Source organism: Equus quagga, chromosome 17 (assembly GCF_021613505.1).
Source record: "Equus quagga isolate Etosha38 chromosome 17, UCLA_HA_Equagga_1.0, whole genome shotgun sequence".
Classification (NCBI taxonomy): Eukaryota; Metazoa; Chordata; class Mammalia; order Perissodactyla; family Equidae; genus Equus; species Equus quagga.
The window spans coordinates 10337992-10354585 of record NC_060283.1 but is presented as its reverse complement, the minus strand read 5'-3'; the positions used below and the strand labels follow the sequence as shown (position 1 = coordinate 10354585).

Sequence of the window (16594 nt, the reverse complement as noted above, 5' to 3'; positions counted from 1 at the left end):
CTTTTATTCATCCATTCATTCATTCACGTCTTCAGCAAATGTCTTTCAGGGCCTACTCTGGGTCCTGCTCAGACCCCCCACGCCCTGGCTGTGCCTCACTTCTCATCCACCCCAAATATACCTGCTGCCTTTTAGGGCCTTCATGCTCTGTTCTCCTCCTGCCAGGCTCCCCCATGAGAGAATCCCTGGGTCTCCCTCTCAGATATCACTCCTTCTAAAAGAGCTCTAAAAGAGTGCCACGACTTCTAAAAAATTTTTCGTCTATTAGTATTTCAGATTTAGTATTGTGTTAATCCCCCCTTTGAAAAAATAATCTGGGTTATCATTTCAGTAAACATTTAACAGGCATAGAAGTCAGTTTATTCTCCCAGGCTGCTTGCTTCATCCTCTCTTATCTTGTGAGCGAGGCTTTTTGGTCTGAAGGTCTGTTCCCGCGCTTCAAAGCCAGAGAGACCTTGTTCTCTTCCTGTCTGAGTCTGTGGCATAAATGAAGGATGCTGGGGATCGATATCAGAGTGATATGCCAGGGTTCTAGAGAAGGTGCACCACTGTGGGAATACCTCCCCCCAAGCCCCTGCCCCCAGTTGGCCGGCCATCTTCCTGCTACTCCTGAATCAGGTTGCTCCCCAGCAAAGTTTCTACAACGGTTCCTTTCCACTGACCTCATGAGCCAAGAGGCAGTGTGCTGTCTGGAAGGGGCCCAGCTGTGCCACTTGCTAACCACGGACATCTGGCCGGTTCATCTTTCTTAAACCTCAGTCTTGCCAGGTTTAAGTGAGATATAACGGATATGGATCCTGTTCGCCTCACAGGGTTGGGGTGAGATGCTAATGAGGAGAGTGTGCCAACGCACTCAGGGGCCTGGAAATCATCCCAGTGAAATGTGGGGGCCTCTTATTCCCAAGGCCGTCCTCCCCCCAAATCCTGTTCATCCTTATTTCCCGCTTATCCCCAATCAGCCTTGCGGATCCAGGGGTCTGGGCGAACCCTTTCGCTATGGGCACTGATCCTAAGCAGCTGCATCCAGCTGGGGTCTGGGGGCCTGCCCCTCCACGTATCCTTTCGATATCTCCCATCTTTATTTCCTGGAGTCTGTACACCACCACTGCCCAATTTAATCGTATGTGGTCCTGTATTGCTTCCAAGTTCCGTCTCCCAGCTAGGCTGTGAGCTTCCTGAGTCCAGAGCAAGGATCGTGTCTCGTTCACCGTCGCGCGCCCCCCTCCCCCCCCCCCCCCCCACCGCTCATCCCACCATGGCGCCCCCCTCCTCCCACCACCATGGTGCCTAGCACAAGGAAGCAGAGCAGAGGTTCTGCAGCTCTTTTCTAAGATCGTCTGATTACAGGGTCAAAGACCTGGACCAGCCCGAGGCCGGCTCGTTTCTCCAGGGAGGCTGCGGGAGAGCGCCAATGTGGAGAGCGCGGACTACGTGGAGATACTGAAGGGGCAGGGCGTCACCTAGCCAACCCAGTCCCAGCGCGGAGCTCAGCAGCCCCGAGCTCGGCGCCACCCGCCCACCGCGTCGGTTGCACGCCGCGCGGCCGAGCCCTCTTTGTGCAGGCATCAGGTGCAAACCTCGCGAGCGCCGGGCGTGCGCGCCCCCGCTCGTCCGCCTTGCTCCGCTGGGATCCCCCGTCCTCGGAGCTGTAGCCGGGGGAGGGAGGAGGTCCGACACGTAGCTGGCGAAGCTGCACGGCTCAACGGCGCGCGGGCGGGGGGAGCTGGGGACAGCTCCTCCAGCCCGCTGGCCTTCGAAAGATCCTCCTGGGCCAATGGCAGGCGGGGCGACGCGTCCCGATTGGTGCAGAAGCTCTGCTGATCATTGTGGAAACCCCGGGCGGTGGGGAAAGCGGGAGGATGCGGAGCCCCGGGCGGGGGGCGGGGGGAGCTGGAGGGGCGGGCGGAGGAGGCGTCGAGGCCCTGAGCAACCCGGGAGTTTTTAGCCGAGGCAAAAGTCCATAGGGGGCTGGCAGGCAGAGGGAGGGGCGGAGGAAGGGGACCGCTTGGGGGCACTGGGAAGCCAAGGATATTCTGGAGGGAAGGCTGGGATACTCCCAAGCTCTGGCGAGGGGGCTGGGGGAGGGGGCGGGGGCGGGGGGAGGAGTAGGAGAAGACAAAAGCCGAAAGCTAGGAGGGCTCGGGCCGCACACACCGGCAGCCGGCGCAGGGAGGCCGCGGCGCACGGGGCATCCCGGTCGGCAGGCAGCATGGGGAAGGGGGGGAACCAGGGCGAGGGCGCCACGGAGCGCGAGACGCCGATGCCCACCTTCAGCTGGGAAGAGATTCAGAAGCACAACCTGCGCACCGACAAGTGGCTCGTCATTGACCGAAAGGTCTACAACATCACTAAATGGTCCAGTCGGCACCCGGGGGGCCACCGGGTCATCGGGCACTACGCGGGGGAAGATGCCACGGTAAGGGTCTGCGGGCTCTCCACCACATTTCTCTGCTGCAGGCGGGAGTCGGGAGCTTTGCGTCCCAGGGCGCCAAACAGACCTCCGGCGCTGAATAGAGCTTGGGGCGCCCGGGAGGGAAGGAAAGTGTGTCTGCTGCGCTCATCCTCCGCCCCGAATCCCCGTCCCCTGGGACAGCTGGCCCAATTTGCTGTGGGGGTCGGATTTTGGAGCCCGGGAGGCAGCGCCGCGGTGGAGATCCGAACCGTAGAGAACCGTGCAGGATCTACCACGCACGCACTGGCACCCACCGGTCCGCTCCATCCCGCGAGTTCTCCTGGAGCCTGGGATTTCCCGAAGGGGACACTCGGGCCCTAGGGCTTTCGCGCCCCCGGGGTGGAAGATGGCCGCCCCTGGGCGCCGCGGAAAGGAGCGGGAGAGAGCCAGGTGTGGGACTCGGCGCGCGTCCCTCACTCTCCAGCCAGACTAGGGGGCGGGGAAGGAAACCTTGTTCCCGATCAGGGCTCGCTCCTGCCTGGATTCTTGACTAAGAAGGTTCGCAATGGCTGCCTGGGAGGGACCGCTTGGTAGCTCCTGTTCCCACGCTTTCAAAGACTAGCAAGACCCAGCCCAGGGGTCGGCGTTCTTGGGGACCGAGGTGGGGCACTGGACGCAGAAAGGGCTGGAGTTTGCAAAGCCCAGGTCGAGAGGGATCTTGAGGCGCTTGGATTTAGCAGCACTATGCTGCCTTGGCAACAGGTCCAGCTGTACCCGAGGTTACTCTGGGGCGGTCAACTCAATGGTCCTCTGTTTTTAAATCCTGCCAGGAATGCCATTGCCTGTTCTTGCACTCCTAAAGGTCGGGCAGCCTCCCCAGAGCCAGGCCTGCCTATCCTACCCACACCGAACTGTGACTCTGCGATTACACAGCAGCCCCACGGCGTCCCCCACCCCCCAGTCTGAAATCTTTGCATTTCTCTCAGATGAAGACTGGGCTGGCCCGGTGGCTTAGTGGTTAAGTTCCCGAGCTCCACTTTGGCAGCCATGGGTTAGTGGGTTCGCATCCCTGGAGCGGACCTACATACACACAGCTCATCGGGCATCCCACATACAAAATAGAGGAAGATTGGCACAGCTGTGAGCTCAGGGCCAATCTTCCTCACCAAAAAAACCCCACAAAAAATGATGCAGCAGGAGCCCCATGGACTCAAATGGGTGAGAGGGAAAAGAGCAAGTCAAGGAGAGAAGAAAGGGGCCTCTCTTGGTGGCAGTGAGCTGGGGAGATAGAGAACCTTGGGAAGGGGAATAGGGGCGAAGGCTTGACATAGCACATTCTACGTGGAGTCTGGCATGCTGACCTGTTGGGCTCTTGCTGTCTAAACTGTATGGGTTCTTGTTCTCCGGTGGAGCTCTTGACCTTCTTACCTCTTCCTCTCATTGGGACAGGCCCAGCCAGGGGGGCCAGCCCAGGCAGTCATAATCTATGCTATTGGTTGGCTCGCTGCTTTGGCGAGCAGGGTCCAGGCATGTTCAAGACTGAGAACAGTCAGTGATAGGCTCCCTCCTGTTTTACCTGCTGGGGAACACTGCTTAAACCCTTGGGGGGCTCTGATGCTAATAATAATAAGGTGAATATAAGGTTTGCAAACGCCATCAGTGCATTATCTGACTTGGACCCTTCCACAGCTGGGTAAGGAGAATTCGCAAGTAAAGACCTTTTGACTCCTGGTTGGGGGGTCTTTCCACTATTCCATGTTGCTGGACTTGTGCTAGCCTGGTCACCGTAGGTAAATTCTAGAAGCTTCCTGCCCTGGCCAGGCCTTCACCAAAAAGTTTTTTGGAAGGAAAAGTCATATACGATGGATTGGCCTGATTATTCCCTACTGTTAGATAAACATATTTTCTTATGTGGAAAATTATATATGTTTTCTTATGTGGCAAGGCACTTCGTAAACTATAAGCCCTAGATAAACACAGTGGAGAATTATAGACGCGTGAGAATAAGAGTGAGGATTATGTAACAGCTAGGATGTAAAGTAAACAAAGAGGAATTTGGAGGAAAAAAGTTTAAATTGATGCCAGCTTTGTTTTGTGTGGGTCGACATAAAGACAATTCCTGTCCCCGAGGCTTACTGCGATCCAAGATAAGGCTTTTAGGACCTGAAATGCCCTAAGTGGCGATACGGTTGAGTAAGGGTGGTGTGAACAACTGGATTCTCTCTCCCTCTCTTTTTTTCCTACCTGGGACCAGGTTGGAAAAAGGCCATGGAAGTATGGAGTGTCTGGGAAGGGGGTGTGAAGCAAGAGGCAGGAACAGGCTAGGAATCAAGCGACCCTTTTCTTTACGCTGTTCAGCAGGTGGCTTTGCCCCCCGGGACATGCACTGCTTCCTCAGAGCTTGGGGACCGACAGCGTCTGTCTGGGCCCTTAAAGTTTGGGGAGGGACCCATGGCAGATAGAGGTCACATCCCGCGGGGCACTTTGATGCCTTGTAATGAGCTGATCACCATGCAGTCCTGTCGTCGCAAGAGGCTGGCAGCCATTCTTGGGACAATTATGGGCCTCTGTAGGGGATTTTCCTGTTGCTAAAGAAGACTAGACCTCAGAAGTCAGGACCGCCTCTTCCCCAGAGCTGTGACCTTGTCATTTGGTCCTTCCGCAGAAGTTAGAACTTGGCACTGCCTGTCAGAATAAAAGTCGCTGAATTCTGGCAGCTCACCAAGCATGTTCGGACGTGTTACCTGCTCGAGCCCTCGGATCAACCCTGAAGGTGTCTCTCATTGCTCTTGGGTTTAAAAACCTTGCTCAAGTGCTCTGCCCTTAACCCAGGATTTTCCAGCCCTGAGACTTCCCAGCCCAGCTTCCCTTCCTCCCTCCCTTCCTTCCTGTCCCACCTCTGATCGCTTTCCCTCTGGTCCTCTGACACTTCTCCAGTCTTCGCCTTGCTGTGGGCCAAAGGAAACCTCACCTGTGTCCCAAGGATGTCTCTGCTCTTTTCACGGCAGAGTCCCACCACTGCAGAGCTTGCCCCATTTGGGACTTTTACAATGATTCATCCACGTTTATTCAGTGTCTCCGTGGTTCCGAGCTGGGCCCTGGCACAAAGATGGATAATTCACAGACAGTGACCACATCCACTGGGTCTGCTTCCTAACTTCCTCTCAAGCTGAGACTTGAATCCGGACCCATCAGCCCCTCCCCACCTGTGCCCACACTCCTGCTGTGTCTGGACAACTCTTCCTGCCCTGTCTGCATGGGTGGCCTCTTCGAAAGCAGGGATGTTAGGATTTCTTCCGTCTCCTGTGCTGTTCTTGTGAAAAGGCAACAGATCAAAGAGGGATGGAGTCTCCGTCCATCTTTAGGAGGGAGGCTCTCGTTATTTTGAGGCCGAGGACTTGGGTCTGTGTCCCAGCTTTATGAATTCTTCGGCAAGCCACTTACCCTGAACTTGCCTTTCCAGGTCTATGAAATGGGACGGTTATTATCAGGGGCCAATGGGCTGTGTGCGGGATCATTCTTTAAACATCAGAACGCTTGACAGGTGTGTGGGAGCATTCCCAGGGTCCCTTTGCCTCATGTGCACGTGTGTGTGTTCCCAGCACACACAGCAGGGAGTTCAGTAAATAGGGAAAGGAGGTCAGGAAGGGGAACCTTGCTGACTCAGTTTTTGCCAAAGAGAAAGATATTTGCTGCACAGAAATCCCTCTTTGGTTGTGCCTGGAGGGCAGCTCCACCCACTCGGCTTAGAGCTTGTGGGAGCCATCCAGTTCCTGCTGGCTGCAGCTTCACGGAAGAAAGATCCTCTGCTCCGCCCCAGCATCCCTAGCAAGCATCTTATTTCTTGCTGTAATCCCTTAGGCCCAGGTTGTCTCCTCAGGGGCCTGCTTCCTGTGCGGCCCTGCTCTTCACACCCCTTGGGTGGCGCCTGTCCTGCAGGTGCCTGTGTCCCTTAGCCTCGTGTGCATGTGTGTGCTTGTTCCCAGCACCCATCAGAAGGGACGTCCTCGCCCATGACCCTTTGGCCACAGAGCACTGTGCCACCAGTTTCCATTGCTCCTTTTTTTGGCAGGGGACATGGCACAGGGTCTTCCAGCCCTGCCCGCATCTTTCTGCTGTGGAAAGGAAGTCAGCGTCCCCATATCCCCCCGGGAACTCAGCTTCTCCCTCACTTACCGCTTGTTTCACGGAGTCCCCACTCCCAGGGCTGCCGCCTGCGTCATAGTGGGCCTTGAGCTTGCTCCTGCAAGCTCACTCCTCGAGTCCTGGGCCAAGTGCCCGGATGTGCAAAGCTGAGTTAGAGACTTGCCTTGCTCTGCAGAGAAGGTGGACACAACCAGAGAAACAAATCACGGCACCAGATCTCAGTGTTGGGGGAGGGGCTGTGATGCCACCGGAGTGGGGCCGGGGCAGGGGAGATGTCTTCATGCAGAAGTTGGCTGGCGTAGGACCTGGAGGTGGCCGAAGCAGGGACTGGCGAAAGCAGGGACACGTGACGCACATACGTCTTCCATTTGGCAATCTGCGTGTTCTGGCTCCCTTGTGCAGCCTCACCTCCCAACCCCCAACACACACCCCTGCTCTCCTGGGGGGTGGGTTCAGCTCTCCTTTCAGCCTGTTTGCCCCTCCCTTCTCTTCACCTGTGCCCTGGCCTTCTTCCTGGGAAGTCTTTGGCTTCTCTCCCTGTCAGACGAGGATGGAACCTGGTTCCAATTCTCGTTCCAAAATCAACGTTTGGATTGGCTCAGTCTTCCCCCCGTGGCCTACCTTGCACCAGCCAGATCCTTCGGTAACCCAGCAGCAACCGGGAATCTTCCACAAGCATGTGAGGCATACCTGGGACACTTCGAGGGGGAGACACAAAAAGTGATCAACTCTCAGAGAGGATGAAGCTGATTTTGATGGAGGCCTTGGTACAAACAGCGGAAATCTACAGAGTTAGGCACACCTGGCGCGTGACCGTGGGCAAGTGGCTTCACCTCCCTCAGCCTCTTCTCGTCTCCGAAATCGGGCCTGCCACCCGGAGTTGGGTGAAGATTAGTGGCTTGGGTACGCGAAGCCCGTAGCTCAGGGGCTGACTATGTAATCTCAGCATATGGCAGCTCTACCAACCGTCGGCCACCAGCGTGTGGGGGCTGGAGAAGGTGAAGAGTTCTCATGTTCTAGAAGCATAAACCAGATTGTGCAAAATGGCGGAAGAAGAGAAGAGTCTGAACATGATTGCAGGGTGGAAAAGTCTCCTGAGATTAGAGGCTGCACCACTGTGGGGGCCTCGGTCCCCACATTCACTCGTGAGCCCTCCCGTCAGGCACTGTTGAAGGCACTGGGGTCATTGCAGCAAACAGGACAGGCGTGGTGGCCCTTATATTCCAGCGGAGGAGACAGACAAGAGAGAAGTGAGTCTGTAATACAGCTTGTGACCTTGACAACTGCTGTGAGGAAGATAAAACAGGGCAATGTCCCAGAGGAAGCGTAGGGCTGAAGGGTGGCTATTCCGGATGGGGTGGTGGGAAAAGCCTCTTTGAGGTGTGTCCCAGGTGGAGCTGGCCACGGGGCGCTGTGGGAGCATGGCTCCAGGCAGAAGAGCCGAGCCAAGGCCCTGGGGTGGGAATGAGTTTAGTGGGTTCAAGGGGTTCCCACCAGGGTTGCTCCGAAGGTTGCCGGATCTCCCATGGACAACCAGACAATCCAACAGCTTTCTAAATGGGCAGGAGGCGCGGAGCGTGTGGGGTAGCATCCTTGAGTCCGCTGAAGCTAGATTTGATCCTGGCTGTCTTCATCTGTAAAGTAGGGCTTTGAGGCTTCGGGGAGGGAACATAAACAATGCTCCTGGCTCCTGACCTGGCATGTAGCCCGTCCCTTGGCCTGGCTTCAGGGAAGTGAGGCCGCCCGAGAGCGCTCTAGAAATGGCTGAGGAGTGGCCTCGGTCAGGACAGAAGTCTGTCTGTCTGCTCCACCAGGTTCCGTAGCCTGGGCTCGGAGGCATGACCTGGACCTGGTGGGGGGCAGTGGGAGCTGACTGCAAGAAGAATGCGCTTGCAGACCATGGAATTTCACCTCACGCTGAGAAGTAGAGTAATCACTGGGTAACTGACTTAGCAGGGCCTGCCGGTTCATTTCTCAAAAGCCGTGGTCTGACGTCAAGAGGACCCAGGAAAGGGGGTTTCTAGGCCCTGACTTTGGAAACTCCTTCTGAGCCATTCCCAGATTTCTCAAACATCGGAGCTGGGAGAGTCCTCACTTTGCAAAGGAGACTGAGGCTGGGTGGGGGCCGCTGGCTCAGAGTGGGCAGACCTGGTCAGCACTGGACCCCCAGGCCTCCAAGGCCCCTGGAATAGCTACACGTCTCTTCTCTGACAATGTGCTTGATCTGATCCTCGGCGACCATCTCCTTCTGTACAGCTGAGGAGGGGACACAGACCTTTCTTTTAAACCTCTGGTCCCAGTTTTCCTCCGCCCCAAGTGTTGCCTTATGAGTCCATTCTAGAGACAAATAGAACAAAGGCCAGGCAAAAGGACGTCGTGCCAGAGATGCAATAAGAAAACGGGAGAAAACTGGCAATTACCGTTTCAAGATACTTTGGTGAGTGGGGAGGGGTGGGAGGGAAAACATTTTTATGAGTTGTCAGCATTTTCCCCATTCCTCTCCCATCTTTTTTTTTAACTTTTAATTTTCCAAACATACAGAAATGTTGGAAGAATAAATGAACACCTGTGTATCCTCAACCGAAATTCAGTAATCTCAACATTCGGCCACATTTCCATTCTCTCTCTTTATGCTTGTGCAATTTCCTTTTGCCGAATCATGAAAATGTGTCGCGTGCCTGGGCTGCCACCATCCCAAAATTCTCCACCATCTCCCAAAATTCTCCACCATCTTCTTCTAAGAATAGGGACACTAACATAATCACAATACCTTTGTCATATTTAGGAAAATTCATAATAATTGCTTAATAGGATCAGATATCCAGTCCCTATTTAAATTTTCTCTCTCAACCCCAAAAATGTCTTATATAACTGCTAGATTTTTTTTTTTTTCTTCCCTCCAAATGAGAGCCTTTCAAATCAAGTATTGCAGTTTTTATATATTTTGTTACATCTTTTTCAGTCTCTTTTACTCTGGACCCCTTCCCCCCCATACATGCACCCACACTTTTTTCCCCCACTACATTGATTTTCTGATCATTTCTCTTGGTGTCATCTGACTTGTTGCTCTAACCTAGCAATGTCTCAAAGCTTGGTTCCATGTAGGGAAAGTGCTGTTTACTCCTGGGACATCCTCTGGGACATCCCATCGGGGGACCTGGTACCAGCTCATCTCTAATGGAGTTGCTGTATTTGTTATGAGATAATTTATCTAACATGCAAAATATGTATAGAAAAAAACTGGAAGGAAATATGCTAAAATATTAGTAATGGTGGTCACTCTGGATAATATTATTTTCCTCTTTATTCTTCCATACATTTTCTAAATTTGCCCAAACTAGGCACATTATTACTTGATGATCCAAAAAAAAGATTAAAATACATAACGTTAATTTTTTTATTCCAAAAGCAATATAACAATGTTAGGGAAAGTTTGGAAAGTAATGAAAATAAAGCAAGGCGTAATGCCACCACCTTAACACATCATAGTCTAGAGCCTTCCAGAAAAATTTTTTCATAATTTTCATAATTAATTTAATACTGTTTGAAATTGTGGAAAAGCTCTTTTCAGAAATACTTTTTACTGAATTCTGCTTTTGGTTTTGGTTTCACGTTATCTCCTAAGCACATTTCCCACGCCGTGGTCGTCTCCAGCCTTGTTATTTTCGTTGATAGCGATGGGCACGGGGCGATGGGTCGTGCAGTTCGCTGAGTACATACCGGGCCACCCAGTGGAGGAACCGCGGAGACTCAAGGCCTCCCCGGGCCCCACCCAGCCCCATGCCCGCGCGATGCATCTCCCCGGAGGGGTGCATTTTTCGGACTCCCCCACAGGGAGCCCACATGTCTTACTCACACACTCTTGGCAAGCTCCGCAGCCCCTCCTCAGGGCGGAGGCTCGGCACCGCTGTCAGAGTTGGGCACTGAGGCATCTGCTACGGATGAGGCTCGCGAGAGCATCTCGCGCCGGCTCGTTCGTGGGAGGTCCCGTTCTGTTTCCGAGTGAGACACAGGGAGCTTGCGCTGGTGATCCCTGCCCTCCCTGGGCGGAGATGCAGGCTGAGGTGGGGGGTCCCCACTTACCACCTGCCTCTCGGCTCCCCAGGATGCCTTCCGCGCCTTCCACCGCGACCTTGATTTCGTGAGGAGGTTCATGAAGCCCCTGCTGATCGGCGAGCTGGCCCCGGAGGAGCCCAGCCAGGACCACGGCAAGAACGTGAGTCAGACGGACAAGGAAGGAATGGAGGGTTTGTGGGGAGAGGGGGTCCCTGCCCAGAGACGGAGAGTGCAGCGGGCCAGGGGGCAAGGGAGCCCTTTTGCCAGTCCAGCGGGAGCCACTGCCCATCAGCTGGAGTCAGGGAGGCTCCGCTGGCCCCACAGAGACCCCCTCCTCTTGCTGCCAGCCTGGGCTGGTCCCTTCCTTGGAGTAAGGCAGTCCCAGCCTCCAGCTCCGGGCCCTCCGAGGAGCCAGGCCCAGCACAGCGTCTTTCCCTCTTGTCCAGTCCCCTCACGTTGTATCTGGCCTTCCCCTCGCTGGAGCTGACGTGGGATTCCATTCTGCCTCCTTCACAGTTAGCTCCATCTTCCACCCGCTTCCACGCTCCCCACCCCCTTCCAGCCAGGCAGCGTCTCTCCCCTCTGGTGCATCCTGCAGGTTCCCCACTTCCCGACCATCTTCTCTAGCTCCACCCCGTTGCACCCCTCCCACTGCTGCTGAAGTGGTTGAGAGCTGCTCTTCCGATTCTTCACCACTGGTCACCCAGGCTCCCAAATCCAGCTTCCTCCACCCACGCGCCACCCTACCCGCCTTTCAAGGCACCCTGGGTATGGCCCGTGGACACCTTCAGCTCCCTGCCTTCCACTTTCTTCCCCGCCTGCCAGCTTCCTCCCTTCTCCCAGCCATGCCCTCATTTCCCCAGAGCCAGCCTTGACTCTGCCTCAGTCTCCCTGGGTCCACACGCCCAGTGCCCGCCCCATCCTCTCTGCCTCCCTGAGCTCTCGGGGCAGGGACCCCACCTCAACACCCTCAAGACCCATTAGAGTGCTCAGAACAGGTGGTGCAAAGTCGGGTAGTGGAAAATGTATGCCTTTTTTTCTTAATTGCGGTAAAATATACATAACTTAAAATTTACCATTTTAGCCATTTTTAAGTGTCCAGTTCAGTGGCATTAAGTCCATTCACACTGTCATGCAGCCATCACCACAGTGCATCTCCAGAACTTTTCCATTATCCCCAACTGAGCCTGTGTCCCCGTTAATCGTTAACTCCCGTTCCCGGCTCCCCCCCAGCCCCTGGTAAACAGTATTTTGCTTTCTGTCTCTATGAGTTTGCCTATTCTGTTACTTCAGATAAGTGGACGCATACAGTATTTGTCTTTTCGAGTCTGGCTTAATTTCCCCTTCAGGGGTTATTCATGCTATAGCACGTGTCAGAATTTCCTTCCTTTTTAAGGCTGAATAACGGCCCACTGTGATTCAGAAACCACATTTTGTTTAACCATCCATCCATCAATGGATATTTGGGTTGTTCCTGCCTTTTCCCTGTTGTGAATAATGCTGCTGTGAACAGGGGTGTGCAAAGTGCAAGCTTTTGAGTCAGCTCCTTTCTCTGCCACTTAACCGGCTCTGGACAAATGCACCATCCCCAGGGCCGTGCTGGGCCCACAGCAGGCATGTGGGGACAGCCGTGGTTGTAGTGCATGGTGGCTGGGCTCCCTCGGGCCGTAGGCGTGTGGATTGGTCCCCTCTTGCCACAGCTTTTCTGGGCTGTGCATCGGGTATTAAGAAGGCATCGGTCCCTCCAGAGTGGCTGGGGGGCTGACTCCTTCCTTGTGTCCTCGCTCGACAGTCCCAGATCACCGAGGACTTCCAGGCCCTGAGGAAGACAGCCGAGGACATGAACCTGTTCGAGAGTAACCACCTGTTCTTCCTCCTCCTCCTGGCCCACATCATTGTCATGGAGAGCATCGCGTGGTTCACCATCTTTTACTTCGGCAATGGCTGGGTTCCAACCGTCATCACGGCCTTTGTCCTTGCTACCTCTCAGGTGAGGCGGGACACCCTCCCCTGTCCCCTGCAGGCCCTGCCCCCCGACTCCCCCAGCCAGCAGAGGCCGGGTGCATGAGTTCTGACGCTGTGAGAGCATCTGTGGCGCTCTCTCCCCAGGCCCAAGCTGGATGGCTACAGCACGACTACGGCCACCTCTCTGTGTTTAAGAAGTCCACGTGGAACCACGTCGTCCACAAGTTTATCATTGGCCACTTAAAGGTAAACATCAGCGGCTCTGGGCATCTGTCCCATTAGTTGGCGGTTGGCGCAGCGCCATCGCACTCGACACTAGGTCCCCTCTCAGGTCAGTGTCCTGGCTGGGCTGCTGGACTTTTGAATTCGCCACCTCTCCGACCTTCTGAGCCCTGTCTCTGTGTCTCATTAGACCACAAAATCAGCATCCTAATGATCAAACAGGCACATGCCTCTTTTATCTGTTGACTCAGGTGACTTCTGAGTCACCTTATCTCAGTGCTCCTATCTAAGAACATATCTGATAAATTCCTTTTAGTTTAGGCCAGTAAAGAAGAAGTCTGTCTCGATGAATCGGTATGCTTCCCTCCACTGGGTATGTGAGCCATTTAAGATAATCGTGTTCCTTTTTTTTTTTTCACCCTGGGTGCCAGGAAACACAAAGCAAGAGTTGGAACAGCAAGTGTCCTGAGTCTACGTTTTTGTTCTGTGTGTCTTTCCCTCCCATTACGTCTCATTTAAGCTTTTATCTTTATTTTAATCATTCTGTTATACAGACACACACACACATGCGCGCCAGCACGCACATGCGTGAGTCATTTATCGTGAGCCGTCTCGAGTATGTTTTGGAAGGATATGGGATATGAAAAGGAGATATTGTCATCATGTAATTCTTTAGGTCAGGGACATCAAAGCATGTAATGATGGGGCCGGCCCCGTGGCCGAGTGGTTAAGTTCATGCGCTCCACTTTGGGGTGACTCAGGGTTTCACGGGTTTGGATCCTGGGTGTGGACCTAGCACCGCCCATCAGGTCATGCTGAGGCAGCATCCCACATAGCAGAACTAGAAGGACCTACAACTAGAATAGACAACTAGGTACTGGGGGGCTTTGGGGAGAAGAAGAAAAAAAAAATGTGTAATGATGAACTGAGCTGAAGGATAAAAGTTGTTTAAAACTTAGAAAGTGAGATATTTCTGCTCTCACCGCCCTGCAGGTGAGGAGGCTGACTTGCAGAAGCGTTAGCAGCTTGGCAAGTTTGTAAAAAAGGCAAGCCGGACCTTCCCGTGACCTTGGGCTGATCTGACGGGAGTTATCTGCTTGGTTTTGGAGATAAGTCCTTGCCAGCTCTCTCTGAAACAGCTCATCCTCCACCCCAGCCCTTTCCCAACAGCATCCAGCTGCTTCCTACGAAAGGCTGCGTCCTGATGACTTCCATCCCTCGCTGCCCTGGCTTGGGAAGAGCCGCGTGTCTGGGTTAGGCTTGTCCCCCTGTGACCCAGACCTCATCGAGCCCTTGGCGGGCCAGCTCCGGATCTGGTTGGGGGCGAACTACCATGCAACTAGTTACTAGTTCCACAACCAGCCGTTTGCCTGGCCCTAAGCCCAGAGTGGTCTGCAAACCTGGTTTCTTTCCAGAATTTCAGGGGTGAAGGGAGAGGGCCCGCATAGTAGAGCACTTTGTTACGTTTTATGCTCTTTTCTGTTGGATAAAACCCTCCTCAGTATTGGAAAGTAACATTTCCCTCCCCACGCATGTTATTCCAGTGCATTTAACAAAGATGGGCTGTGTCCTGTTTCCAGATTCTGGGCTGGGGCCGGGAGACCCTTTCCAGCCTGATGTGCCTCGGTGCTTGAAGGGCCCTGGAGCACAGCTCCTGTGTCAAATGGAAGACAAGGCCAGGACAGAGGACTGGCCTCGGTGGAGAACATGGGCTTACGAAATTGGCATGCTGAGATGACGGAGAGACAGGGTACCAGGGCTTGGAGACTAGAAGAGATCAAGTACACGAGTTCCACTTCTGGCTCTCCAGCCCCCTGCTAGCTGTGTCCTCCGTGCTGTGTCCAGGCCAGTGGGTGGCCGTGCAGCTCACCTGGGGTGCCCCAGAGCAAGCGGGATCACAGCTTGTCTGGAATCGCTCTGGCTTTCGGTGGTCATACAGCTGCATGCGAGTCTTGGGGGTCCATCTGTTCCTCTGGTCCCTTTCTGGGAGGAAAAGGAGCTGCCTGCAAGGGGATCCTCAGGTAGCCTGCCAACTCAGATGTTCTAGCTGGTGAGGACAGCGAGTGGGGTGCTGGGACCTGCTTCTTACTGTCAGCCTGCACTGCTGTAGGATTCCATGGGTGAGCTCCCCACAGCCTGACTTCCCCTTTTCCTTCAGCTCGTGTCACTTGCAGTGGACATTTCTTCCAGAGGGTGATCTTGTACAATGACAATTGTGAGTGCTGGCACCTCTGCTTAAAACCCCTTAAGTATTCAGCATCGCCCTTAGGATCAAATAGAAACTTGCCGCATCTGGAGATAGAAATCTAGAACTCAGTGGCCTTTTTGCACCCTCATCTCCGGCCACCACCGGGGCTGGGAGGAGGGCGAGGCAAGTGAGGCATTTGGCTCGGGCGCAGAATTTAAGGGGACACCAAGAAAACTCAATAATCGAGATAAGTAATATTTTAATGTGATACAGTTGTCCCTTGGTATCTGCAGGGGATTGCTTCCAGGACCCCCGTCAGATGCCAACATCCCAGATGTTCAAGTCCCTTATATAAAATGGCATAATATTTGCATATAACCTATGCCTATCCTCCGTATACTTTAAGTTATCTCTAGATTATTTATAATACTACGATGTAAATGCCGTGTGAATAGTTGTTATGCTGTATCGTTTAGGGAATAATAACAAGTCTGTACGTGTTCAGTACAGATGTAAGCATCATGGGTCTGGATCCGAGGTTGACTGAGTCTGGATGCAGAACCACGGTTATGGAGGGCCGACTGTATTTAAAAAAAAAAAAATTAATGCAAAAGAAAATCCACAATGAGCAAAATATCAGCACTTTAAAGATCAAGACGGCGCTGAACCATACTGGAACCTGAGGCAAAAGGAAAACTTTGTGCCCCTGTATACGTGTTTGCGTGTATTTTTTTTAGTGGTTTATTTTTCTTTTCCCCCAGAACATTAAAGTAGTTGAAAAATATTTAAAAACCGGAAAGTCGGTGTATTAATAGTCCTAACATTAAGTTGAAATGCACTATTTATACTGAAACAGAATTTATTATTTTACTTCAGTTTGAGTTCATTGAAAATTATTTAAGATCGTCGCTTGGTTGAGAGACATCATCAGACTTGGCAATTCTCTCGCTTGAAAACGAAATGAGCCGAAAAGTAGATGTTGAAAATATCGTGGGTGAGTTTTCATCACTAAAGCCAGGGTGCACATTTTTCCTTCTCCCTTGGGCTCTGAAGTGGCTCCGCCCAGCCCTGCTGGCCGCCGTCCTGGGTCTCCCGCCCAAGCAAGGGGCCTTCCTTGGGCTTCTGGAACAGTCCACGTTCCCACTCCCCCATCCTCCAAAGACTTCACTGAAGCTCTTCCCTCTGTCAGAAAAGCATGCTCGCTGTGCCGGGCGCCCTCCTGCCCAGCCTGTAGACTGAGTTCAGTCCTGAGCCGCCTCCCGCAACTTCTCCAGCCCCCTTGGCCCCATCTCAGTGTCGTGTGATGCTCGACTCTCCCTCGCTAGACAAGGGCTCCCCCTCCTTCCCCACTTCATCCCCAGGGCAGGCAACATCGGCTGCATTCTGTGAACACAAGGGCTGGGCCATTGTGCTGGAGTGGGCAGGGTCGAGTGGTGCCCAGGAAGGAGGAGTCAGTAAAGGATAAATAGGGCTTTGCCTAGCGAAGAAAAATGGAATTGAATCACAGCTGAGGAATAGTACCCCCCAAAAATGTCTGTAATTCCATCCAATCCCTGGTGCCGGGGCGGCCCCATCTCACTGGCTCTCATCCCTGTGGTGTTCACAGCCCACCTTTCTCTCCATTT

General features: G+C 53.6%; 1 protein-coding gene across 1 annotated transcript in view; it reads left to right on the top strand.

The window, feature by feature from the left end:
• The first annotated feature begins 1892 nt into the window (after positions 1 to 1892).
• The window catches only part of FADS2 (fatty acid desaturase 2), a 34684-nt gene continuing 19982 nt past the window's right edge, over positions 1893 to 16594 (top strand). Inside the window, exons 1-4 of the mRNA XM_046643081.1 lie at positions 1893 to 2416; positions 10644 to 10754; positions 12387 to 12584; positions 12704 to 12805. Coding sequence (XP_046499037.1) covers positions 2210 to 2416; positions 10644 to 10754; positions 12387 to 12584; positions 12704 to 12805 — 618 coding nt within the window. The 5' untranslated portion in view covers positions 1893 to 2209. The remainder of the gene's footprint in view (positions 2417 to 10643; positions 10755 to 12386; positions 12585 to 12703; positions 12806 to 16594) is intronic.